Below are 27453 nucleotides of genomic sequence, written 5' to 3'. Positions count from 1 at the left end.
GCATCTTAAACAGTTGGATGCTATGGCTAGGCTATTTTGCTCTACTTTTTCCCTTGCATATTGTCATAGGCGTCCCCTTTTACCTCCATCCTCACTCCCTCTTCACCCTCTCTTGCCGTCTCCCCCAACCCCCTCACTGGGCCGCAGACTGAGGAGATGCATAAATTCAAGACACATTAGTATTCCAGTCAGGCTCTCTGTTTTCAAGGCAAGGCCTCGCACCCCCACCCCCCTTTCCCTCTCCAGCTCTATTTTTGAATCATTTAAACAGTGCTGCATGTACTTATGTCACAACCATCCCTAATTTATTTTCAAGCTTCACTGTTTTTTTTCCTGAGGAATATAGCTGTATTTTGCTTTTGCGTTGCCAATTATACGGAGCTGTAGTCTTTGAAATGAGATTCATCTGCTTCTGCGTGTGTGTGCGCGCGCCCTGGTCTACGCGTGCTCGTGCGTGTATCAACGCGTGTGTACGCGCGCGCTGTCAGGCCCGCTGGCCCCTGCGATACATCACGCATGTCTGATCAAGGAGGGCACAGGGCTCTGACAATAACATTTCAGAGGACCTGCTCGTCCCCCCCCCCCTTCTCTCTCTCACCCATCCCCGGTTTTTTTTTCAGTGATCAGCCTACAACCAAGACTCTATCGAGCCATGCATTTCGATATTTTACAGCTGTTATAGGGACACCAAAACTGGGGGGTTGCAGGTGGGGGATGGGGGGGGGGGACAATTCTTGCAGTTTGTTCGTATGGATTGGGTTACCTATGAGTCAATAATGTTCGACTGGTTTAATTAGGCTAATGTGAGGTAATGATAATAATAATAATAATAATAATAACGATAATAATAATAATAAGGATAATAATAATAATAATAATAATAATAATAATAATAATAATAATAATAATGTTTTGTTGCTGAACTGTAATTATTTTTGGACCGTGAACGATTGTAGCAAGAAATTGTTTATTACAACATACATAGTTTATTTCAAAACATAATACAAGCTTTATACTGAAAATAAATAATTACTTGAGCTGTCATCGAAATTTGGAATAAAACCGCCGAAACAGTTCAATTTTATACTGAAAATATTTTTTTACATTGCTAATTAAGTGCAGGAATAACTAAGAGCATTTGTTTAAATTAATGACTTCAAAAGGGTAAGATATAAAACTGTACAATATTCGAAAAAAATACTCGTGAAATAAACCAAATAACAGGAGTATTTAAATTTATAAAATTTGGATAGTGAACGTACAATAAAATTATAGGCAGGTGTATAGCGTCAACCCCATTTTTTCCTATTCGCGGCTCTTTTTCAGAGTCTACACAGTTTAAATGGTCGAAGATAATGAAATCAACAACAACAAAAAACATTTATAAATAACTGTTTTTGTGAGTGGCCAGATAAACTACAGGCGACAACGGAGGGCCAAAAATAAGACTTCAAGTGCTATTGTGTCGGTAGTACATACCACTGGACTGAGGATCTATTTGCTTATGCAAAATCAATAACAACAATTACAGATGTTCAACGAGCATGTTACAAAAGTAAAGACGCGGGAGGATTGTGACCTCGAGTGGACAGTAAAATTACACGTGGTGCCCAAACACTGAAATATCAAATCAGTTCAGAAAATAAGAATCATTTTGTCACTCCACAACAAAAAAGAGGGGGGAAAAATGAAAACAAAAGCTGTCGCATTTGTTGGATTATGGTGATCAAAAAAAAAGGCGCTGGTAGATTATAGGCACATTATTGTATTTATATCCAAACATTTTGACCGGCTCCACGGAGTGCCATGAAATGATCGAATAATGCCCTCGTGGCGCTTCGAAAGAGGCCAAGGCTGAGCGGGTATCTCCGGTGAGTCTGGATGAGTCTGTACCGGCGGGACCCACACCGCGGGAGTCCGTTTTCGGTCTGATCCCTCCCGGAGCGGTGCAGCGGTCAGAGGTCGTGGCACGAGGACGCGTCCCCCGCGCTGCCACCGTGGGAATAGGGCGCCTCGTGGGGCGGCGGCGGCTCCCCGGGCGGCGTCATGCGCTTCTCTTTCTGCCTCCGGTTGCAGAACCACACGCGGACCACCTCCTTCTCCAGCTGCAGCGTGTCCGCCAACGACGTGATTTCCTGCGCGGAGGGTTTGGGGCACTTGAGAAAGTGCGTCTCCAGGACCCCCTTAACGCTCACCTCGATGGACGTCCTCTTTTTCCTCTTCCTGCCCTGAGCTGCGATCTTGTCTATGCTGCTGGAGCTGCCCGTGGACGAGTCGGCCTCTTCCAACCACTTGTTCAGCAGCGGCTTGAGTTTGCACATGTTTTTAAAGCTCAACTGCAGAGCCTCGAACCTGCAGATGGTCGTTTGGGAAAAGACGTTGCCGTAGAGAGTGCCCAGTGCCAATCCCACGTCAGCCTGCGTGAAGCCCAGCTTGATCCTCCGCTGCTTGAACTGCTTGGCAAAATGCTCCAGTTCGTCCGACGTCGGCGTCTCCTCGTCGGAGTGGTCGTGGCAGTGGTGCCCCCCGAGGTCGCTGTGCTCGGGGCTGAGCGTGTCCCTGAGGCCCGGGTGCATGCCTTGGCCCTGCGGGTTGGGCGGTGGGGTGAGCCCGCCGTGCTCCAGCATGCCGTTGACGGTGAAGCCCGTCTGGGAGTAGATGTTGATCTGCTGCCCGCTGCTGATGGAGGAGTTGTGGGACACCGGAGTCCCCCACGCCGCCGGATGGTTGCCATGGTTGTTGTGGTGCGGGGAGTGATGAGCGACGTGCGGCGAGCGGTGATGGATGATGCCGAGCTGCAGGTCTTCTCTGCCCGGTTTGACGTCCTGCTGCTCCATGGAGGCCGACCACGGGCTGCTATCCGACAGATTGTTCGCCCACTGGTGCCCGAGGGGGTGCCCGTTGCTCTGGACGTTCTGCAGGTAGTCGCTGTGCAGGAGTTTCTGGTGTCCTCTGTAGGGGCTCGCAGGCTGCATGGCTTGACTGTCCGGGTGCATCATGGGACTGGAACCGAGCAAGGTGTAGGGGCTTGAGGCAGCTGTGGCCATGCTGGCTGCTGAACCCCACTGGCGATACTAAAGTGAGGTTCGGCTCAGCCTCTGACATTTTCCCTCTCTCTGGAGTGTCGGCACCAGTCAGGCGTTGACAATCATGACGGACGGCGAGAACCGCCACTCATAGGCCGAGAAAGTCGTAAACGACGACACCTCTCCACCAATGATGGCGCACCATACACACCATAGAAGCCACCCCCCCCCCCCCTCGCTCTCCGCCCCACCTCCCTCCTCCTCGGCGTGCAGAACAGCAGAGTGGAAAGTGTTCGGGGCGGTCGAACCGGAAGTGAGTCCGACTGCCGGTCCACTGAGTCTGTTTGTGGAACAATATGCGCGTGGAGCGCAGTTCCTGTTTATTAATAGAAGTTTCCAACTGCTTTACGCGCGGGTTTAATGCTGCTGCTGTCACCCTTGAGCGCGCGCGAGGGAGATTTAAGCTCCAGCGGCATTTGTCAGGCGTGCCAACACTTAATTTAGAAGGATGCAATCAAAGCTGCTCCTGTTCTAGTTGACAATCATTAACTTTCAGTAAACATTTCCTCAGGACTTTTCTATAAGGTGGCAAGTCCCAAGAACGGGCGCTTTCGGGCACTGACCATTCCACATGCAGCGATTATAGAGGAGTGTCGTGCAACTGCATTAAAAAAAATTTAATTAGTCAAAATTAAAACAAATAAATCCCCCCCCCCCAAAAAAAAACACGTCCATTGTTACCACCACGGGAGGAATCGATCCTCACGCAAAGCGCGCGATTACGCGTGTTGTGATGCAATTACTACATTTATTCTCGCATCACATCATTCTCGTTAGAACTCAGCAAGATATTTCTGTTCAAAGCTAACTTAGCTGCTCACTCTAATTTCCATTTGAAGAATGTGTGCCAGCATCCTTATTGCTTTGCAATTCCATTAAATATATTGCCGGGGCTCCCAGGTTAAGCTTGATTTAAATTTGCATACATTTTCATACATTGAGGAGAAATAAAAAGAAGGCTGGAGCCAACAGAAAGTCATTAAAGAGCACCGAGCCGCGGAGGAGACAAGCAGGAGGCCGGAGCAGGTGAGCGAACGGCGGGGAAGGACGTGTGGACAGGACCGCTGGACATCGACCGGACTCGGTGACCGGAGACTAGCCTGCAGGAGGGACTTGATCATGACCGAGTGACCTCTACTCGAAGGCGCCGAGTAAGATGCGTTATAACTCAACTGGAATAAGGAGAATACTACTCATACTGCGCATTTTATTTCATTTCAATGTTTACGAATAGTTTTATGTTGGTTCGTTTGTATGTTTTAGTTGTTTGGTCGAACAACTAAGAAATGGACTCCCTCTTCCCCCCTAAGACATTAGCTTACCTCGCGCTATTTAATAAAATTTACAATTACGAATGTGAATTTCAAAAACGTGTCGACCCACAATTGTCTGATAATAAATGTACATTTAGGTGCATTTTTTTTGCGTAAGCACGTCACTTCGGTATTTAGTATAAAGCAAAAAAAAGTATTTCAATGTTTGTTTTAGACAAATCGTAAAGCACCTGCCTCCCCGATTTTAAAGTACGCATTTGGTGAGCTTAAAGTGGACGAGAGTGCCGCTTCGAGAGAGAGGCTGTATTGCTCTCGATAGTCTAAGTTTCTAAGTGTAACAGATGCTTCTCTAGAAACGCTCCGCGTGCTGATTCCTTTTATTCACATCAACATTTTTCTGCCGTCGAGCTCGTTTCCATAGTGAGGCGAATAAAAGGCAAATCCCCGCTCCGCGCCTCCAATAAAGAGCCCATTCACAGATAACCCGAGACAGCCCTGCTACTGACTGCCTCTCTCTTACCAAGGTGCACATTACTGCTCAATAAGACAAGCTAATGACTCATAATTTCTCTCATTTTGTCTTTGGGATTTAATAGTTTGTTTAGAGTTTGCTGTTTGTTTCCTTTGCGGTTTTAAGCGACGTTTATGTATCTTATACCACGGCAATTAATTCTTGAATAAAACAAATATATTCATGCGGTACTGAAACAACCCCAATTCTCCAAACGAATGACACTTTGGATATTTATGTTTTCCAAACTTAACTACGTGTCCTGTGTTAGTTTTAAAATTGGAGTGCAGTTTACGTGGATTGAAATGACCACGTTGTTGATTTTTTTTTCCGCATTTAATTTTCCACGCCAGCTTTCTTAGTTGAAGGACATTCTTTGTCACATAGTGTCAGGACTCCTGCAAGAATATAATAACAACACGATTGGTGATGTTGTGTGCGCAGAATTATTAAAAATGTATCAAAGTTCTAAATTGTTATGGTGGACTGCAGTCAGGGATTGTTTTACTTATCTTTTTTTTGGCGCAATATAGTCACTACTACAAGATTAATCAGGTTTAGACTGCTGTTGAGAAAGCTCTGGGCCTCAGGGTGCGCCCTGTCACGGAGTGTCATGACCTCTGCAAACTTTCCCCACGCAGCCTTGACCCCCTCGATTCTTTGAGTCAACCCCATGTGTTAATGCGTAAAACGCGATTTTTTTTTGTCAACCCACATGAACCAGTTTATCCCATCTCCCAGCTCTGAACTAAATTAAAAGATTGCATCTTGCTAAATATGTGAAATATTATTGTTTTATGTTAATGAGCACAGGAAGCCATTAGTAAAATACTGTATATGTATCCAGAACAAAAGTGAGTGTGTGTTTCAGTAAAACGGCACTGTGTAATAATACATGGAGAAATAACACTTGACATGCACGTACACACGCAAGCACACGCACACACACACGCACGCACGATCGATTTCCCCCATCAGCGCGTGACGTCGAGCACAGTGGCGTCGTGTTAAAACCGCATGCCGCTGCTGACAATGTTTGTTTTCAGCACGAATTTGAAACCTAAATGTTTATTTTCTTCCCATTTTCTTCTTGATTTGGAAAATTGAAGTGCATGTTTGAGATTGAAGTTTCGCTTGTGTTTGGTCTGCTCATGTCTGCATGGTTTTCCACAGATTTTTTTTTTGTGTTATTACCCCAAAAGAAAACTGTAAAATTGGAACTACGCATAGCAATCGTGCATTCAATGATTTAAATTCAGACATTTCATTAGATTGAGTCAGTCTTGTATTTAAAAAAGTCATTACTGCGGCATTCAACATGCATATTAATGAAAATGCTGTCAAAGGTGCACCAGAGCTTTATCTTTAATTCCCCGATATGGTAACATTCTCACACCAAGATTCAGTCAGTGTTAATTCCAAATGTCTGGTTATTGGCTGTTCCATTCAGTTGTTACACATTTAAAAGATTAAACATGAAAACGAATGTGACGTTTGGGGTTGTGGATCTTGGAAAGATTCTAATTAATTTGACGGATGCAGGTGTAAACAATGTGACACTTTGTGGTATTGTTGTGACAGTAAATGCAACTAATCATTAGATAATGTTGTTTGGAATAATTGAAGTTCTCACAAAATGTAATTGTATATATTTTTTTGAAAAGAAGTGCAAAGAAGAGCTTCAAAGAGAGCATCAAGGCCTTCAACCTGCATGTGTATTCACATTAGTATTCCAATATGATGCAAAGTCAAGCATAAAATTATTTGACTTTGTGGTTAATTAGAAATTGAATTGAGTGAAAACAATAGACAAGCCCCGGGTCAGGGAGACTTTTTTTTAAACTATTTTTTGTTGAAACTGTCTATCCTCTGCTTAGAAAATAGTTTGTCACACTATCTTTTTTTATTATCTGTGAGGATTTGAAATATAAAATTAAATTGAAATGGTTCTTCTCGCTTCCCTTCAAAGTCAATGTTTGTCAAAGCGATTATTTGTGTGTGTGTGTGTGTGTGTGTGTGTGTGTGCGTGTGTGTGCGTGTGTGTGTGTGTTGGTTCCAGGTGCTGTTTGCAAAATGGCTCTATATCGTAACTATGTGAGTGAAGGAGCCTCTCTTGGTTAAAATCTACATAACATTACCATCTGTTAAACTTCAGGTCACTTCAGTCACACATAGAGCAATGAAGAAGAGTAGAGAGTCTATAAAATCATATAACGTATGCTCTTCAGACGCTCTCCAACTCCTCTTTCCATATATCCACTCCTCCTCTTCTTTGACTGCAATGAGAGCTGAAAAGAGCACCGGCCTGGGTCGGAACCATTGAGGAAGTGCTGTGAGTATATTTGATAATGAAAGCTTCTAAGAAAGTGCCCTGAAAAATCCAAAACAACATTTGAAACACAGAATTGGTCAACTTTATTCAGTAACAAAACACCAAGCAAACCAGGTAGTTATGGTTGCTTGCGTAAACAACTAATACTCATTGGTACCTACTTCTTTAACCCCCACCCCCACCCACCACCCCACCCAACAAATCAACCCCCCCCCCCCCTTCAAATGCACACACACACAGGTCCCTCTGAAGGAGCAGGCGGAGCCGACAGTTGCACATCTGCATTTCAAACACAGACTCTCTGGGATTCATTATTAATTAGCCCACTGAGCCCTGGAGGGCTGAAGATACTAACACACACACACACACACACACACACACACACACGCACACACACACACAAGTGTTGCATTGCACCATCCAATCATCTAATCTCTTCTTGATGCCTGAGCTATTGAATGATAAAGGATGATGAATTACTGGACGAGAAGGGCACACTGTATATCGCAAGTTCATACAGTTCTACACAGTGGCAAGTAAATGTATAGGTCTGGACATACAATATGCTGTACATGTCGCAACAGCCTGCATGTGAATGCGCAACTCAACCTGTGTGGATGAAAAAGTCTGGACTGGTTTTCCATTTTGACAATAATAAAGACAACGAAACACCTCCATGGCCTTTGTTTGCTTGATCCTCTGCAATCGTAGTGGTGTGCTTTGCCTTACAATTGCTTAATTGTGTGTTTCTGTGGGCACCGGTGGTACAGGCAGATCAGAAAGACATACAGTGATTATGCATGAGCAACGTCTCCGGGGTCCACACACACGCACACACACACATGCACGGTGGAGTAGAGAAAGGAGAGAGAGGAAAAAAAGAGCGAGTCAAATACACAGCAGCAAAAACACTGTCCACACCATATCCCACTGCAGCACAAAGTTTGGGCTGCGCAGTTTACTAAAATAAACACACTTCAATGTTTCCTATTGTGTGGCTCTGCATTAGCATGCAAGGGGCCTGATGCAGGGCTCAATGAAGAGTATCAGATTGCGCAGGATTCTCAGATGTGATAGTGCTTTGACTGCTAATATTTAGAGTGCAGCATCTCAAGCCTGAAAGTGTCTCTTTTGCTCTTGAAGTGCTTTCGGTCATTAAGTTGTGGTGTGCTAAAACGTGTCATAAACTGATCCCAGGTAAAGTTCCACCTGCATCCTTTATGGCTCAGATGATGTTACTATGGTGACTTGCAAGACGGCCTCTTTGTGCTCTCACTGCACATAACACTTCTCTTCTCACATGGTTGGCTGGCTGCAGGCTATAATCTGGAGTGTGATAGGGTGACAAAGTCTGGATTTAATTGCATAATTGAGCAGGAACGAAGCATCATCACCTTCTCCTGCAGGCCTCCCGGAGGCAGAGTCTGCTGTTCAGATGTCCTCGTCCGTCTCTGGTTAGACTGCGGAGGAACCACGCGAGCCGGCTGCAACATCTCCTGCAAGCCTCAGCACCTCTTGAACCAATCAGATGTGACTCAGTGCCAGTGGTGGACCTCCGCTGAGCACATGCGCTTCCTCATGTTGCAGGGCATGCTGGGTAGCGGTGGGATTTGCACCGGGGGAAGAGACCACTTCTCTCCAGCACAGCGCGCTCTTTGTTTGATGAAGAGGCCGCTAAAGAATCTGCCGAAATGTTGTTGCAAGTTTCAAAAGGGAATTCTCGAGACCTTTCCTCAATCCACTCTTTCGTTCAAAGGAACGCAGACTGGATTTTTGGTTTCATTGCAATTCCACCTGGGGTCTCAAAAGGCAAGAACAACAAATATCGGAAACATTTCATACCCAAGAATATGTTTATTCAGAGATTAGGATTTCCGATGAATGGACCCCCCTCTGGTGTGCTGTGCTGCCAGTGTGAGTGCTCTTTGCGGTCATGCACGTTGTGATGTGTGGGTTGTTCTGTGTTTGAGTTGGACGTGTGAGACGGGTGAAGAGCCCCCTACCCCCTGTGGACAGGAACTCTGGGTGGAGAGGAAGAGGTCCAATGCTCACATTTCTCATTACAAATCACAATTCTCTTCATATGTTTGCGCGAGTTTGTGTGTGCTTCGTACAGGATGTGACAATCTCAGCGCAGCAAATGAGAGCAGTATTTACATCGTGCGCTGCTCACTAAATATGAATTTGACGTTCTTAACCTCCTTTTCTGTATCTGCAAGTTGAGTCAAATGCCATGACCTGCGTTCAAGGAAACAGGTGGTATTTTTGGGGGGCGGGTTCTCACAATTTAGGTTGGACTCGATAATCTTTGATCAAAATTTCTTAAATGCAGGCCTGATCTCAAAAGAGTTATAGATAGAATTGAGTCTGAGCAGGCATGGCAATAACAGACTATTGCTAATAGTGACACGTCGTTGTAATTTACTTTTATGAAGCCCTAAAATGAAAAGTGAGCACACCAAATCACAGAATAAAGCTCCTAAAAGCCTGTCACTTCAAATATTTTAGAGGAACCATTTTCTCCCTCCCTATGTACTATAGGATGGAACCATGTAACCGACTCGTCAATGAGTCCACTTTACAACTCAACAACGACATTTGAAGCTTGAAGTTGGGGAGGAGTTGCTGTTGAGATATACCGGTACACCAGATCGCTTGGCTATGAACATAAATATGTCTTTTGTTTATTTATTTTCTCACTAGGTTACCCTAAAAAGCCATCGAAGAAAAAATGGAAAGTCCAGTGTGAAGGCAGGCCGTGATTACGTCAGCGCCTTCCTCATCTGACAGCGACACGTACCGGGATCCACCTGGCTAACACAGAGCAAGCAAAAAATGCATCGCTATTGACTTCATAACACATATTTATTTTTCCTCTGACCACAGATATACTTGGATTTTCTTGGAGGGTGGCAAGATTTACAATATACTGACAGTTTTGGGGAAAATTGAGTTCAATCTCACAGGCAACACCCTACCACCGCCACTGTCGCAGCCATTATACATAAATGCATAAAACTGGGAAGAGAGGAAAACATTCCCAAGATTGGACAACCAGCTAAAATTACTCCAAGCGTCTGACACCTCATCCAGGAGGTCGCAAAAGATCCAAGAACAACAACAACTAAAGAACTCCAGACCTCGGTGGCTTAAGTTTGGGTCAGTGTTCATGAATCTACCATAAGAAAGACACTGACCAAAAATGGGATCCATGGGAAGACTAGGCGAAAACCACCGCTGTCCAAGAAGAACAGAAAATCATGTCTCACATTTGCCAAAAGACATCTTGATGATCCTCTCGACCTTTGGAAAAACATTCTGTGGACTGATGAGTCCAAATTTAAAATTTTTGGAAGATGTGCGGCCCGTCACCTGTGCGGTAAAAATGGCACAGCATTTGATAAAAAGAACATGATGCCAACAGCAAAGCATGGTTGTGGCAGTGTGATGGTCTATGGCTGCTCTGCTTCCTCAGGACCAGGACAATTTGCTGTGATGAATAGATCAATGAATCCTCCTGTCTACCAGAAAATACTGAAGGAGAACGTCCGACAATCAGTTCGTGCCCTCAAACTCAAGCGCTCTTGGATCATTATTGCTGCCAAGCGTGGCGCAAATGATTAGGTTCAGGGGCCAATTACTTTTTCACACAGGGACAGGGAGGTTTTGAATTTTTATGTGCCTTAATAAATGAAATTGTCCTTTAGAAACTACATTTTGTGTTTCCTTCAGTCATCTTTGTGTGAGATTAAAATCGGTTTTATGAACTAAAATATTTGCATGTGATAAATATGCAAAGAACATAGAAATCAGGAGGGGCCAAATACTTTTTCATGGCACTGGACATATGTACTTACATACCAACTAATCAACCTACTTACTTATTCATTTAGAAATGGAAAAGGAAGTGGGCAATATGTCAACTGTGAACACAACATAGAGCTGTGTGTTTCAGAGTTGGAAGTGGGAGGAAACCGGAGGATTTTATCATTGAGATACAGAAAAACTCTGACGTCCAACTATTTTGTATTCCGCTTTGACTCATTGGGATCATGGATGAGCTGGAATCTTTCCCAGGTGACTCTTGAGGACAGGTGGGATACAACCAGGACTGGTATCCAGCCAACCATAAGGTAATAAATTATTTAAAAAGATTAAACATGCGGAATATGAACAATAACACCCTCTTTGACTCTGTAAAGAGGTAGTGTATCCCTGGACGGGCTTGAAGTCACCTGCATGGCTGGAAATATTTCAAGGTAAATAAAGGATGCAAAACATGAAAGCAAGTTAATAAATGTGTTCGTACAGGCAGGATGGGTTCAGTGCCCACTTGGTTGTCTCTCCCTATATGTGCCCTGTCATTGATTGGCAAGTAGTCCAGGATGTTGTCAGCCTTTTGCTCAAAGTCAGCTGTGATGGGTTCCGGCCTCCTGTGAGCCTTGGCCGCATAAGAAAATGGATAGAGGAATATTTACAGCTTAAATTAAATGCTATTAAAGATTCCTGTAGGCTTTCAAAGACTCTTGACCAGCCTTTCCCCACAGATTTTTTTTTCTCTGCAAAACACCTTGTTTCGATTCTGCACTGCAGCCTTCCTGTGCGGGGTTTGGATGTTCTCCCCATGCCTACGTGTGTTTTCTCCGGGTACTCAACACATATCACTGCCATTGTTTTTAGATCAGAATTATATCGATGTCCTTTATGTGGACACGCCAGTATATTACCCCTTGTTCCATCGAACCATTGAACCTCACCGGGTTCCTTAAGGGGTTCACTTAAGAAAGGTAACAGTTCAGCTGTTATAAAGTATAGCACTTATGATTTTATATCGCACCATGGAGTTCTTTTGAGGTTCATAGACCATAGAAGCAGGTCAGGTCTGTAAATAATCTTTTAGTGCTTGTTGGTGCTGTATAGAACCAGTGGATCAGGATTGGTTCACTATAGAACCAGTGCGGGCTCTAATTTTGTGACCAGCACAAGTCTGGCAATGACATCCACCAAATATGTCCGTCGATCTCAGATTCGGTCCGCCTTGATTCAGTTCACCAACATCACTTTGCAGTTCTTGCGCCAATACATCGAAATGGTTCCAAAAGGCTTAAAGTTCAATCTACTTTCAGCCACCAACCTTTCAGGTACACGTCAAAGAAAATGCTTCCTGAACACCGGAAGGCTCAGAACAGCGCGCATATGAACCCAATTCTCAAACAATCACATCAACGCTTGTGTCAGCATAAAAATCAGGGTACGCATGTTTTTACTCTTGAACACAACTGCTCTACTCTACGATAATAGAGCCTAAGGATGTGTACAAGCCAAAGAGCATTTGGGTGCAAGCTTTATTTATTAGAATGACTGTAGTTTTTTTATTTTTTGGGGGTGGGGGGCGGGGGATATCTCATTCAGCGCAGGTCTGCTTTTATAGACAGTATAATATGCCCAACCTTTATAATGGACCCCAAATATTTGAAAATATAGTAGAATATGATTTTTTCCCTCCATTGTAGCATAGTATGTCCATCATACTTGAAGTGGTTAATGGCAGGGCTCTGGGATTCATTTGATTTCCTTCTGGATTTGGATGTATGAAACGTTTCATGACATGCAGTCCTTCTTTTTAAGCAACATAGAAAAAAATATAATTATTTCAATGAGAAAAAAAAATATTTGGAAATAGTGCAACCTGAGAGGATGCAGTGGAAATAATGTATGTTCCGATTGCGCCCCTTTATCAACCTTAAATCTCCAATATTAACTAAATGTTGGAGTTACATCAGGCATCATAACATTTCCAGCAACGTCACACACAAAATATTCTGTAAGAAACATAATGTTCAAAATATTTAGAAAATGTTCTCTCATGTGCACATGCTTCTTAGTGGATAATTGGTACATGAGCTTGGCTCATGGGTATCAATTTATTTTCTACAGTGTACTCAAAAACTCTTAAATCACAAATATGCCCGCACAGGCACGCACACACATGGATCTTTATCATACTGATTAGTTGAGAATGCCAACTTCTGCTGTTTTCCTCTCACTTGTTTCCTCTGAAAGAAGGTCTTATTTTGGCGTTGTCAGCTGTCTCAAGGGCATCCAGAACAAAGATGCTTTTCACTCTTGTGCATCCTCGCCCATCCTTCACTCTTTTCACCTCATCCTGACTGATGCCTCATGCAAACGCTTGTTTGTGCCTACCTTAACTCACTCTCCTGTTTTGACATTCTCTCTGTTTAGGAGCATCTCATCTCATTTCTGGAGCTCGTGGATACGGTACAACGTAAATAACTGAGAGTTCTCAAACACTGACATGTACAGTAAACACGAAAGTGGATGGACAAAGCAGTTACATGTGTGTCTGTATACCTGGCATAAGAGCAGATGAGGGATGCATGAAGGCAGCAGCAGCTGGTGAAGGCACGGTGTCAAGAGAGCTGAAAGGCAGAGAGAGAGAGAGAGAGAGAGAGATTGGGAGGGAGAAAACAGAGCATGCCTCCTTGGCCCACTGTGTGGAAGGGAGACACTGGAGCATAACAAACAGGATCCACCTTTCTGCTTGGCTAATTTTCCCTATTAAAAGAGCCCAGCAGGAGCCTCAGCAGTCCACCAGCTGGAACAGAGGTTATTTTAGTGCCTGTCTATCAGCATTGTGTGTGTGTGTGTGTGTGTGTGTGTGTGTGTGTGTGTGTGTGTGTGTGTGTGTGTGTGTGTGTGTGCGTGCGTGTGTGTGTGTGTGTGTGTGTGTGTGTGTGTGTGTGTGTGTGTGTGTGTGTGTGTGTGTGTGTGTGTGTGTGTACGCGCACGTGTGTATGCATCTATTTGGGCATGTTAAACTGAGGTTTGGGCAAGCATGAAGATCTTCCATAGGAGCGGATGCAATTCACTGATATTAATTTCCTCCTCTCAGTCATGCATTAAACAAAGAAAATCTAGCTTGGCTTTTTACCGTGTGTGTTTTGCTCTGCTGGGTGCAGCTATAATGTGTTTGGTGCAGATATTGATGTATATGCCCCCATATTTGCTCCGTCATCTCTTTATGTGGCTAAAGTCATCAGCCCTCTTCTCCTCTGTCTCAGTCAGATCCTAAACTAATCCCCACCTCTGCCACTCTGACAAGAAAATCCCCTATTTTAATGCATGCACACACACTCGTCTCCGTCTTACACACGAACGTTCCCCCGAACCCCTCAACCCACGGTCACGCCCACATTTTCTTTTTCTTACATATTTGCTGTGTACCTGTGCACAGCATCTTTCTTCCCTTTAGAACATCTGTGTCATGACATAACTTGGAATGAATACTGAAGTTGTGGTTTTTAATAGCAAATCATTGACTTTCTGCACATATTGGATTCATCGGGTTCCATTTAGCAGGGTAATGTACCGACTAAGCAGTGTCAAGTTCAAACCTTTTTGCAAAGGCTAATTAAAATGGGCACTGTGTTTCAGCTCAGTTAGCTCTGTTGTACAGTGCTGTAGGGTGTTTATGGCCAATATTTACAGTACGTTCTCTGACACATCAACCAGCCAAACCAGTGGGCTCATCTGCACAATGGAATCAGCAATAACTTGAAACAACAAATACTAAAGACAATAAATTCATGCAAATAAATTGCAGGAGGTCCCCAAGATATGAACACAATTTGTCCCAAGAGGATGTTCGTAAGATGAATTGTTCGTAGGTTGAGACACATTCAATTACGATCTATTTAAGGTAATTGAAAAAAAAAGGTTAATACTGTAGCATGATGTGAATTTTGTCCGATGGGCTTTGCTTTCATTTTATTGTTGATGTTTCTGACTATGCTGGAGCCTATCCCAGCTGTCTTGGGGCAGTAGGCGGGGGAACACCCTCAACTGGTTGCCTGCCAATCGCAGGGCACATATAGACAAATAACCATCTGCGCTCACAATCACACCTCTGGAAAATTTAGACTGTTCCATTAACCTGCCATGCATGTTTTTTGGATTGTGGGCAGAAACCGGAATAGCCGGAGAAAATTGGCAAAGAACATGCAAACTTCAAACAGGAAGGCCGGAATTGGACTATGTGAGGCAGGCGTACTAACCAGTGAGGCAGACGTGCTAACCAGTCGACCGCTGTGCCGCCGTCACTGTGACCATGTAGCAAAACTAAATTACCGGTACAAAATATGCAGTGCTTTTGTTTGATAGTTGTGCTTTTATTTTGTGCACACATATGGACGATGACATAAGCGAGGGAGTTAACAAGAGCTGTAACTTGTATCTACGGCGTTACCAACCAAGAAACGTTTTTGTTATATGTCGTGACTTGTCCAACCCCTGGAGCAACCCTTTTTTATTAAAATAAGTTTTTTTTTTAAATTAAAAATAAGTAAATAAATATATATATATATATATATATATATATATATATATATATATATATATATATATATATATATATATATATATATATATATATATATATATATATATATATATATATATATATATATATATATATATATATACACACACACACATATATATATATAAGCTTGAGGGTTCTGCGCAGTATCCTTGCCATTCCCAGGACTGTCTTACTATGCCGCATACTGCATAAGGAGGCCTAATATTTGAAATTACATGCAGGACAAACATAGAACATTAATAATATTAACCTTTTATGTGATATTTAATTTTTGGTAGTAAAAAAATGCGCAGTATCCTTGCTGTTCCCAGCACTGCACATTTCTGGACTGAGATGTCTGATGTTGTTCCCGGGATCTGTTGCAACCACTCATCTAGTTTGGGGGTCACTGCCCCGAGTGCTCCGACCACCACAGGCACGACTGTCACCTTTACCTTCCAGGCTCTCTCCAGCTCCTCTCTGAGCCCTTGGTATTTCTCGAGTTTCTGATGTTCCTTCTTCCTGATGTTTCCATCACTTGGGACTGCTACATCCACTACAACGGCTTTCCTCTGCCCTTAATGTATGATCGCGATATCTGGTAGGTTCGCCATTACCATCTTGTCAGTCTGAATCTGGAAGTCCCACAGGATCTTCGCTCTGTCATTCTCCACCACCTTCGGAGGTGTTTCCCATTTTGACCTTGGGGTTTCCAGTCCATATTCCGCACAGATGTTTCAGTAGACTATGCCAGTCACCTGGTTATGGCGTTCCATGTAGGCTTTCCCTGCCAGCATCTTACACCCTGCAGTTATGTGTTGGATCGTCTCAGGTGCCTCTTTGCACAACCTACACCTTGGGTCTTGTCTGGTGTGGTATATCTGGGCCTCGATGGCTCTGGTGCTCAAGGCCTGCTCCTGAGCAGCCAGGATGAGTGCCTCTGTGCTCTCCTTCAGGCCAGCCGTCTCTCGCCACTGATATGACTTCTTGAGATCAGCCACTTCAGTTATGGTCCGGTGGTACATCCCGTGTAGGGGCTTGTCCTCCCATGATGGTCCCTCTTCCAGCGCCTCATCTTCTGTTCCCCATTGTCTGAGACATTCTCTGAGTACGTCATCCGTTGGAGCCTTCTCCTTGATGTATTCATGGAGCTTGGATGTTTCATCCTGGACAGTGGCTCTCACACTCACTAGTCCCCGGCCTCCTTCCTCTCGGCTTGCGTACAGTCTCAGGGGGCTGGATTTGGGACGGAACCCTCCATGCATGGTTAGGAACTTTCGGGTCTTAACGTCCGTGGTCTGAATCTCCTCCTTTGGCTACCTTATTATTCCTGCAGGGTATCTGATCACTGGCAGGGCAAAGCGGTTTATTGCCCGGGTCTTATTCTTGCCATTGAGCTGGCTTCTTAGCACTTGCCTCACTCGCTGGAGGTATTTGGCCGTAGCTGCTTTATATATAGCTATATACAGTATATAAATGTGTATATAATATATAAAACCGAAAACAACAAATTCTGCTCAGATGATGCTTTTGAATGAAATAATTCAGTAATGATTTTCCTTAATTTGGTCACCATAATGAATGACAGAGATATATTTCAAGAATGAGCATGCGCAGCCTCTGTCTGGAGAGAGACAGAACGGCACGGGTGACCTTGACATGTATGTGCAAACACAAGCACACAAATGGAACACACACACTCTCTGCAGGGTAAAACTGACAAATGGCAGTGCAGCAGCTCTGTTCGGTGGCAAATGTGTGTTTAAACAATGCAGAGTGACGATTACACACGCATAACACTTAGGGACTGGGTGCTGATATGAGATTGATTTGGTTCACTCTTTGAAGCCCGCGTGCACACACAGACACACAGACACACAGACACACACACACACTGACACACACACGCACACACACACACACACACACTTAGTGGAATATGAGTGATGTGATTCAGGACACCTCTCGGCAGCCACTCTGCTTTCCATCCTAATGCCTGAGCGGAATACTAATCACGAGATAACATTATAGCCAGGGAGGGAGAGATGAGAGGGCGATGGTCACTGCTCTGCAATAAGGAGACATATCAGAGAATACCGTATATTAATTTTTTTTCTTAAATTTGACTCTTAGTAAACTAAACCCCAATCTCTTTTCGGAGAATGCAGTGTTTTGAGCAGAGTCCACAGTTATTGTGAAGTGTTTTGTGGATTTGTTCATGCCCAAAGTACAAGTACAAGTAAGTGCAAACCAAATATCTTAACCCAACAGCGTTGAAAATATCTCTTCATCCAAAAATAAACATTTTTCACATTCTTCACTTAGAGCGAGACCCACATGTATCAAGGTGGCAGGCAGGGTCCAGCCTGAACTGGTCTCCAGACAATGACAGGGTACAAATAGACTAACAACCATCCACACTCACATTCACACCAATGGACAATCTCGAGTGTTCAATCTACCTACCGTCCTTATCTTTGGAATTTGAGCGGAAACCGAAGTACCCAGAGAAAAACCACGCAGGCTCGGTGAATACATGCAATGTCCGCACAGGAAGGCTGGAGCCCACAGACTGTGTTTGAAACTATACATATGGTATGTGTGTGTGTGTGTGTGTGTGTGTGTGTGTGTGTGTGTGTGTGTGTGTGTGTGTGTGTGTGTGTGTATATATATATATATATATATATATATATATATATATATATATATATATTCATTCATTCATTCATTCATTCATTCATTCATCTTCCGAGCTGCTTGATCCCCACTAGGGTCGCGGGGGGTGCTGGAGCCTATCCCAACTGTCTTCGGGGAGTAGGCGGGGGACACCCTGAATCGGTTGCCAGCCAATCGCAGGGCACACAGAAACAAACAACCATTCGCACTCACACTCACACCTATTTAGAGTGTTCAATCAGCCTGCCATGCATGTTTTTGGAATGTGGGAGGAAACCGGAGCACCCGGAGAAAACCCACGCAGGCCCGGGGAGAACATGCAAACTCCACACAGGGAGGCCGGAGCTGGAATCGAACCCGGCACCTCTGCACTGTGAAGCCGACGTGCTAACCACTGGGCTACCGGGCATATATATATATAGTGAATTTGGTCCCTCTTCTTTTACAACCAAGAAACACGCCTGTGCTTTTGGGGCACTGTGGACTCTGCTGAAAACACCACATTCTCCGAAAAGAGATTGGGGCGTCCAATGATTAACCTCAGCCAGCCATGGCGTTTACTGTTTACTATGATATTTTATCCGGTTGTCTATTCATACGCTTGATCTAAATGGTGTCAGAAACAGCAAAAAGACAGTTTCTGGAATCAGCAACATTCACCTTTATAAGGACGACGCAGTAAATGGCAGTACTTGGTCTTTATTGTGAAGTTATTCACAAATGCAAAAGACAGGGATCTCTCTTTGGCTTAGAGCTAAATCACTAAAATCTCACTGGAAATCTGTCAAGGGCCCTTCCTTGACCTGTTGCACACTCCTTGCTCAAGGGAACCTTGACATGGCAGACTAGCTTTTCTCGTTGCAACTCCTGCGCGAGTCAAATCATGACCGTCTGGTTCCCAGGTTAACGGTGAGCTATTGCTGCCCAAAACAAATAATAATGCCCAATAACGCTCAAAATGTGCCTTTCAGGGTTTTGATCGGATTCATGAATGTATGAATTTATTAATCAAGCGTTTATCATTGTTTAGCAATATATTGAGAGAATTTTTCCATTTATTCCTATTTTGACTTGGTTTCTGGATGGTCAAGTTCATTGCATCTGCCTTTACTGTCAGTCTTGCACTTTCAAGGAAATCCAAACTCAATCTCACACACTTCCCCTTGCCGGCACCCCCATTCGACCCCCACGTCATGCCTTCCTTCTCCAGCCCCATGCTGAAGCAATTATGTCCAGTGAGTCTTCTACAGGCAGGGTGAGGGTGATTGATGATGCTGTCAGCCCAGGGAACATGTTTTAATGTCAGAATAATCTCCCTGCTAATATATTACATCCACTGGATAGGCTTCAATCATTACTAATAGCGCTGCTAAGTTGGTGAGAGGGAAGACGGTGTTCCGAGCACGTGCCGAGGGTGTGTGTGTATATATATATGTGTGTGTTTATGCACATTAATCAGAGCAGCAGTAGAGGCATCAGGAATCTAATAAGGCCAACCAATAACCGCGTACGCCGGCGCAAGGTGGAGGAGCAGCCAGTGATCGTGAGTGTTTACTTCTTACATAATTACTTGAGCATATCCCATAGCGAGTGTATCAAGGGAGACGCTGTTATTGTGAAAGTGAGAGTCTTACCAGCACTCCATATAATAATGTCTTTATGACATGAAAGAAGTGGTAAGAATGGCATACAAAGACAAGCGTCGCCTCAGAGAGGCAAGCTTGCGATGTCTAATCCGCACCGTCTAATCTCTCAAATTAGTGTGACGCTGATGAAGAGGATTGAGTTGGTTTGTGGAGAGAAACCGGCCCCAGCAGCCCGAATGTCCGTATTTTGTTTTCGGTTTGCTTGTTTGTACATCTGCGCTCCATCCGCGCCCTTTGCCTCCAAAGAAATCCTTCTTTAAATTTGAGCTGTGTTGTTTACATCAGTTTTCAGTCGTACCTCTGCCTACACTGCGGCTGTCAATTCGACACTCTGCTTTCTCTCTTATCTGCCTTCCACGCTGCTGATCACGTAGACCATCCCCCACTTTGTGTCTCCAATATGCACGTGGTTGCATGCGGGGTGCACATGCGCATATATACGTTGGATCACGAGCTAAATAAATCTTTCATGAGGGAAAGGAAGAAAACTGTGACAGCCTGCTTGGTGGGATTGGATACAAAATGTGATACTCAGCAAATGGAATTTCTAATGAAAATGGCAACCGCTAACCTTCAAAATGTTGTGTTTTTGGGATAAATTATAAAATCACTCAGCTCAATGCTTTCAACGTATGTTGGACTTGCCATGTGCATCGCTGTTGGGCCCGCCTTATGTTTTTGGACTTTTTGTCATATTTAAAAGCAATCCTCATAATATTCTGATGAGAGCATATTGGGAATGTATGCCAAAATTGTTTCCAGAAAGAAATGAACAAAGACATGTCATGAAAAACAGGCCCTCAGCAAGACAAACACAGTGAAATGAGCAGAAACGTGTCAGTTTGAGATTTGAAAAATGTAGTGGAAACGGCAGGTTTTTCTAGTATTACATGTAAGACAAGATGCATTTGAATTTTGAGCCAAAAAGTGATTGGAAACCTTAGGCAAAACAATAAGATCAAAATATGGCATTTTCAATGTTATATGGAGTTTTGAAATTTTTTTTACATATAAAGCCAAGCCTACATGGTTCACTTTCTGTCTTAATTTAAAATGTTGGAATAATAATAATAATAATAATAATAATAATAATAATAATAATAATAATAATAATAATATTAATACATTAATTTTGAATGTGCTTTTCATCATAGTGAAAGACACTTCACAGAGTTTAAAACACGGGATAAAAATGTACATATTAAAGCCAAGCATACATTATTTAAAACATGTTGGCAACGTTAATACATTTCTCGAAAGAAATCAAAAGAACATAAGAAGGAATAAAAATAGAACTGGAGTGAGTCTGTAGAGATTTTTGCAATATTCTGCTGGTGTCAGCTGGCTCTGTGCCAGTGTGTGTCTGTGCATATGCGCACATATGTGCATGATGCAAACAAAAGCGCCCTCACAAACACCCGTAAACAGATTAACTCGTCAGCTGAAAAACAAAGGGTTAAGAGTGAATGCAGATTTCACAGAGAAGGGGAAGGAGCTGAGGTTGAGAGAGAGAGAGAGAGAGAGAGAGAGAGAGAGAGAGAGAGAAAACGAGGAACGAGGGTGCGAGCAGAGGCCAGCACGGCCGTTGAGCATGGTGATCCCGCTCCCTAATTTTGTGTGGAGAATCTCCTTGCTGGGCTCAGCTGCCAATTCTCTCCACTGTAACACTTTCATTCTCCTCCTCAGCTGGTGAAACAATGGCGCCATCCTTCCTGTGCTCTTTCACACAAAGACGGCGGCTCTGAGATAGACGCTAAGCGTGAACTGAGACACAGCGGCAGGACAATAGACCGAGAGTGCTTTTATGAGGCATTGTGTTGGGTGTTTGTGGAGACAAAGAAGAAAGACATTTCGGAGGGATGAGTGACTTATTTGTCATTGTTGTCACTTTAAGAGGATGCTCATTGCAAAGAAATCGGAGTTGGGCAGAAGTTGCTTGAATATGTCCTCACAACTGTGTATCACTTTCTCAATTGGAGACAAACTTTGAGACAAACTTTGATATGTTGGCCTGTCCGAAGATTGCGGGGCCCACAGCAGCATTTTATTCATTCAGCAATACGCTCGAGCAGTTTTCCTGATGTTTTCCCTCCACTTGTAGTAACCAATGAAGAGCTGCACAGCGCCAATGGAGCCGGCCAATCAGGACAGCTGAAACAAGCTCTTTATCTACAGGGGCTTATTAAGCTAATTTAATTAGCATGTTGTGGTTTCTGAACCCAAATACGATTAGCCTGTTATTACCGTGTTATCGGGGTCCCTTGTTACAGTAACAGCAGGTTACTTTTGGCTGCCTCATTGGCTCCTTTTCCTCGTTAACACTCAGCCCGTGTGTGGTACTCAAGGACTTCTAAGTACAGGTACCTGCTGCGACAGTGTCAGGAATCAATTCTTCAGATGCAAGTTTTGTTCTGTTTTGATTTCAATAGTAGGCCGAATTATGAAGATGAAAACAAATGAGGTTCACTCAACAGGCACATGAATAGGTACAGCAGCACAATCTGGTGAGTGTGAGCGTGGATGGTTGTTGGTCTATGTGTGCCCTGCGATTGGCTGGCAACCGGTTCAGGGTGGACCCTGCCTACCATCTGGATACATGTGGGTCCCGCTCTAACCGAAGAATGTGAAAAATGTTATATAGACAGCTGAAGACAGCTGGGATGGGCTGCAGCGCGCCCCACGACCCTTGTGAGAATAAGCGGATTAGAAAATGGATGGATGGATTTGATTCGATTCCCAAGGGCCCGACACGATTCGATTTTCGATTCATTTTGATTTTTCATTCACTGTGAGTTTCAATTCACTTAAGATTTCACGCAGTACCAATAGTAGTTTGCTATGATGAGTGCCCTCCACCCCCACCTCCCTGAAACAAAAACAAAAAAAGCATTGTGGATTGGTGAATATCTCTCAGTGATTATTAAGGAAATCGTTTCAGCGTTTAAAAGGTTGTGCAGGAAAATTTTAAGGGATCTTATTTGCGTCCAGATCAATTTGCTGAGTTTTTCTTGAATTATTCTTTTGACCTACAAAAACAACCATGATGTCTAATTTTCACAAATCAATGTTTGCCCCTGCCCCAAGTTATTTTAGTGATTTGTGCTTGCCCCCTTCTTTTTAAGGAAAGAGTAACAATCAATTTAGCTTACATGTGTGCACATGACTGATATTTACGTTTTTTTAGGGACCAAAAGATAACATTCTGAAAAAGAAAACCTCAATGTTTGGTCTCAATAACCCATGAGAAGTGTTGAACACAGTTTGCTTTGTGCGCTGAGGCTCCCCTCAGCAGCTGAGCTTGCAGTGACAGAGGCAGGCTTCAGTTGGAGGGGAGGAGATGGCCAGATTGGGCGGAGGGAGTCAGGGGTGACTTGTGAGGAGAGATGGGGCGAAGGGATGTGTGAGGGAGCTAAAAGACCAAGTTGGGGGAGTCAGCTGGTTCTTCCCAAAGCTTGTGAATCACACTCTGTGCCATCTCCACACCACACTGTCTTCAACACCAATTAGCATGTTAATAAACCTGCACATGTGCGACTGTGTGCGGGTGCATGTCACCTGAGGGCTCCATCCCACTTTAGAAGAAAACAAAGACAGGCTGGTATTTCGAAAAGTGGCCGCTGCTCTGGTAATTGAGTGTGTCCGTATTTGCGTGTTGTGGACTGTGACCCGGCGTTTACTCGCTGGTGTTATGGTAACCAGCTAAATAGGAACGCTTTTCTCTGTCTCATTAGACCTGTCATGGTGACCTTTGTGCCATATGATTGCTGCGCATGAGACGTGTGCATGGGGCGCGAACGTGATTAACGAATAGACCATGAAAAGATGCAGCGCTTACTGATAGGATATTTAAAAAAGAATGCCCACAAACACAATTGTAGATTGGCACTGCAGCACTCCCTCCTTTAGATCACTGAGTCTGTGACCACTGTGCATTATGGAAACAAACCAATGTAGACGAAATGTGTCACGGATCACAGAGGAAGGACTCCAGTGCGCAATGACAAAGGAGATGCAGCAGTAAGAAAGAACAATGATTCCATTTTGCTCTTTTCGAGGCAGTCTCTCCCCCACTAGACTGGGGTGGCTATTGGCCATGCACACTGGCCAGGTTTGAAGTGTCACTCCACCAGCAGCGTGTGCACATTGTCGGCCGCTTCGAAAGGGATTCACATAATGTCTCATCTTGATGAACATCAACAGAGGAGACATAATATGGAAAAATATCATACTCAACAGGGGAAAAAAGGGGAAATACATTCCATTACATCTTATTCCTCTTTGGGTGCACTCGTTGTGACATTCCCTATGGTCCCTTGAAAGAATTTTAAAGATATTATCATATCCTATTCTTCTTCTTCTTCTTTTTATTATTATTATTAACAACCATTTTTCATCGGTGTTACTGTAGGGCCACATAGGGCCATGCGCTTCCTAATCAAGTGTCTGTTTTTATTGAACCATCACAACCTCTTAACTCTTTCGGTGCCATTGACGCTTCACGTCCAATTGTGTGTTTATTTATTTTGTCATCCTTCGCCTATGAATTTAAATGAGTTTTTCACTAGTAGATGTTGAATTCATTTGAACTGGGGGTAGTGGGGGGGGGGGGGGGCTCTGGCGGCAAATGAACATTCGTTCTAATGTATTGAACGTCTTGTGCGGTCAATGGCACTGAAAAAGTTAACATAGCTGAGGGGGGAGGGAGCTCTGGAGAGACATATCCTGCTTGCTTTAGAGCTCTTAACCAAGGTGCCACTCAGAGGTTGCTAGTTGCCCAGCCCTGATATAGACAAACAACTATCCCCACTCACCTATAGACAATTAAAAGTCTTCAGTGAATCTAATATGTCCACTAGAGTGCTGAAGCCATAGTCGAAAACTCTGAAATTCAGAAATGTGATGGAGATGTGCAAACTCAAACTAGAGCAAGAATTTAGGAGCTCTCATGACTTTGAAAGTGACCTTATCACTCAAGACATCATGTCACTTGATATACAATATGGTATCTAATATCTCGTGGTTCTGAATAGAGCCCGTATTGTAATTTCGATTATGAAGCATATAGCAACACCAAACATCAAGATGGATTTTAATGTAACGTTCACTTTTCACCAGAGCTCACAGGCGCTTCCGGTTCATTAATGTGCAACATTCCTCTCAAAGCTCTGTCCTTACACTCAGCGATAGCATTTCTGAACTTATTATTTCTCCACGGGCAACAGTATAATCTTGTCTCCGTTTCATTCCTATGAGTGCACGTGTAAGAAGAATGTCGGTGTGTAACTGCATGACTATATGTGTGTGTGTACACAGCCAACAAAACAGTAACCTTTACAATAATCAGTTCTGTCTGACGGGCCTCTTTAATTAACCTTGTAGGAAATTAATCCCAGTGTTAAATGGACAAGAAAAAGATGTTTGATTACCACCGAGAGCCAACGGGGACTTCTGCCTCTGTCTAATTGACCAGGAAGAGAGAACAAGGGGAAAAGTAGCCAGATTGTGAGACAGAGGGCGAGAGAGAGGAGAGAGCAAAGTCTCTCAAATGCTGCGGTGTTATTAGTGTCTGCGTGAATGTCAGTTAGTTCCTGGAGCACTGATAAGGCTTCACCGGGACGAGCAACGAGGGAGAAAGGAAGCTGAAGGGCAAGCAGCATGCCATTCAATGTTGGACCGTGTGTGTGTGTGTGTGTGTGTGTGTGTGTGTGTGCGTAGAGGGGGAGGAGAGTGATTTAATTTAATATATGTGTTTTTGTATTTTTATTTCATATAGGCACTGTGAAGGCCTGGTTGTGCACCCCAACAGTGTCTGCACTGTTGACTGGCAACTGGTCCAAAGTGTACCCTGCCTTTTTGGCTTCTTTGGCCTTAAGTCGGTTTTAGTAGATGCACTTGTCAAGCTCGTCACTCATTGATTTTGCCAGTTGCCAATGAGTGTCACATGCTTGCTCTCTCTGTGTTATTTATCCAGTCCTTTTACACACAGTCTCTTTTGGTCTGGTGATGATACATTTTGAAAGGCATAGACGTACATGTGGATCTATTGGTTGTGGAAAAAAAACACTACTTAATGTGTGCAATCCTGATATTGATAATCAAGCACCTGCTTGTCTTGGGTGAGAAGGCAAAAAGCCACTGAACTGGACCCTCACAGAAAAAAAAATAGTTTGGCGACCAGCCACCACATACTGGGCGATTGGCCCTCATTCCATGCATGGCCTGCACTCATACATTCCCGCGACACTTTCCACACTTCACTGTGGATATAAAGTACTCTGTGGACTTTATTGGTCCAGCTGCATGTCACTTATATCCGGAATCGTACTGTATATCATTCCTGAAAAAGATCATGTAATATAACATGGCTTTTTTTTCTGTGCGACAGGTCTGTCTGTTTTAGTATGCATTAGGCCTCAATAGCGACAAGGAATGGAAAGCAGGTGGTCAGTGCATGCACCTACAAAATTTCTTGCATCGGCACAGTCACGGCACAGAGCCAGTCCATGAACTTTCTCAAACAATTCATGCAGTCTATATCCCCATTCTTGTAACGTATGACATGTGGTGCACATTTTGTAACTTATGACGTGTTGCAAATTTCACGAGGTAGTTTGAACTATTTAAGATGAGGTAAAATGGTCGTCAAATTTTGTTCCCTGTAAGAAGGTTGATCAAAAGGTGTCACAAAGAGAACTCGCTCGTGTGATGCATCTTGCTCTCTTTGTTTGTGTTTCAGTGCGTGATGACATGTTGGTGGGCGGTGCCTTCTGCGGCACACCTGTCACAAATTACAATCAGCAATATTTTAGGTCATTGGCGGACCCTGGTGAAGCTGATCGGCTCTACGCACTGCGACGACCCAGCCGAATGAGACTGGGCCCCCGCGTCGCAAGAGCATTATTATTATTATTTAATATTTTAGGTGCAGCTGTGGCAAAGAACGATTTCACTTGCTCACCTTCATTAATTCAGAAATTGTTTTCTTCTTGATAATCTTTTGTATCTTTACCCTCCTTCTCCACTCAGTGTACTTACTGGTTTGTGTCTCTATTTTTTTTATATTAACATTAGCTAGAGTACAACTGTGTTTTTATAGTTTCGTGTTATGACTTTGATTTTTGTATTTTTTCCCCCCCATGGCTCCAACCACCCACTGTAATCCACCTACAGATTGAGTTCTTCTTGTATTGCATCAACTTTTTGTCAAGTCGGTTTTTGTCCATTTATTTTTGGTACCTTCGCATTGTGCAAGCGTCTTTTATTGTAAACGTTGTACATGCTATTTTATTTTGGAAATCTTGTTTTCTAAACTGTTTCTCTTGAGTCTGTCTGGGGGATTTACATTCACCACAAAAATAGAGAGCTGCCTGTTATGCAAAGAGACATGTCAACGTGAATGGGGCGCAAATAGTGATGCAGCTTTTGAGGAGGGGTTAAGCTACCTTGCTCAAGGGCACCTCAGGAGTAGCAACGAAACAGACTAGCAGACGATGAACTATCATCTTTACCCTTTGTCTGCAGTGGGACTTGACCGACGAGCTACTGGCT

The 27453-nt window shown here is 43.6% G+C and overlaps 1 protein-coding gene across 1 annotated transcript; it reads right to left on the bottom strand.

The window, feature by feature from the left end:
* Positions 1-945: 945 nt before the first annotated feature.
* Positions 946-3249, bottom strand: LOC127595999 (POU domain, class 3, transcription factor 4-like). Its single transcript, XM_052058131.1, has one exon. The coding sequence runs from the start codon at positions 3045-3047 to the stop codon at positions 1956-1958; it is 1092 nt and encodes a 363-aa protein (XP_051914091.1). The 5' UTR covers positions 3048-3249; the 3' UTR covers positions 946-1955.
* Between the last annotated feature and the right edge of the window lie 24204 nt (positions 3250-27453).

The sequence above is a fragment of the Hippocampus zosterae genome, chromosome 1 (genome assembly GCF_025434085.1).
Source record: "Hippocampus zosterae strain Florida chromosome 1, ASM2543408v3, whole genome shotgun sequence".
NCBI classification, from domain to species: Eukaryota; Metazoa; Chordata; class Actinopteri; order Syngnathiformes; family Syngnathidae; genus Hippocampus; species Hippocampus zosterae.
This window is presented reverse-complemented; position numbering and strand designations above follow the sequence as displayed.

What these genes read in the sequence shown, in the direction of transcription:
- LOC127595999 (XM_052058131.1), bottom strand. Translation starts at nt 3,047, where the DNA reads ATGGCCACAGCTGCCTCAAGCCCCTACACCTTGCTCGGTTCCAGTCCC.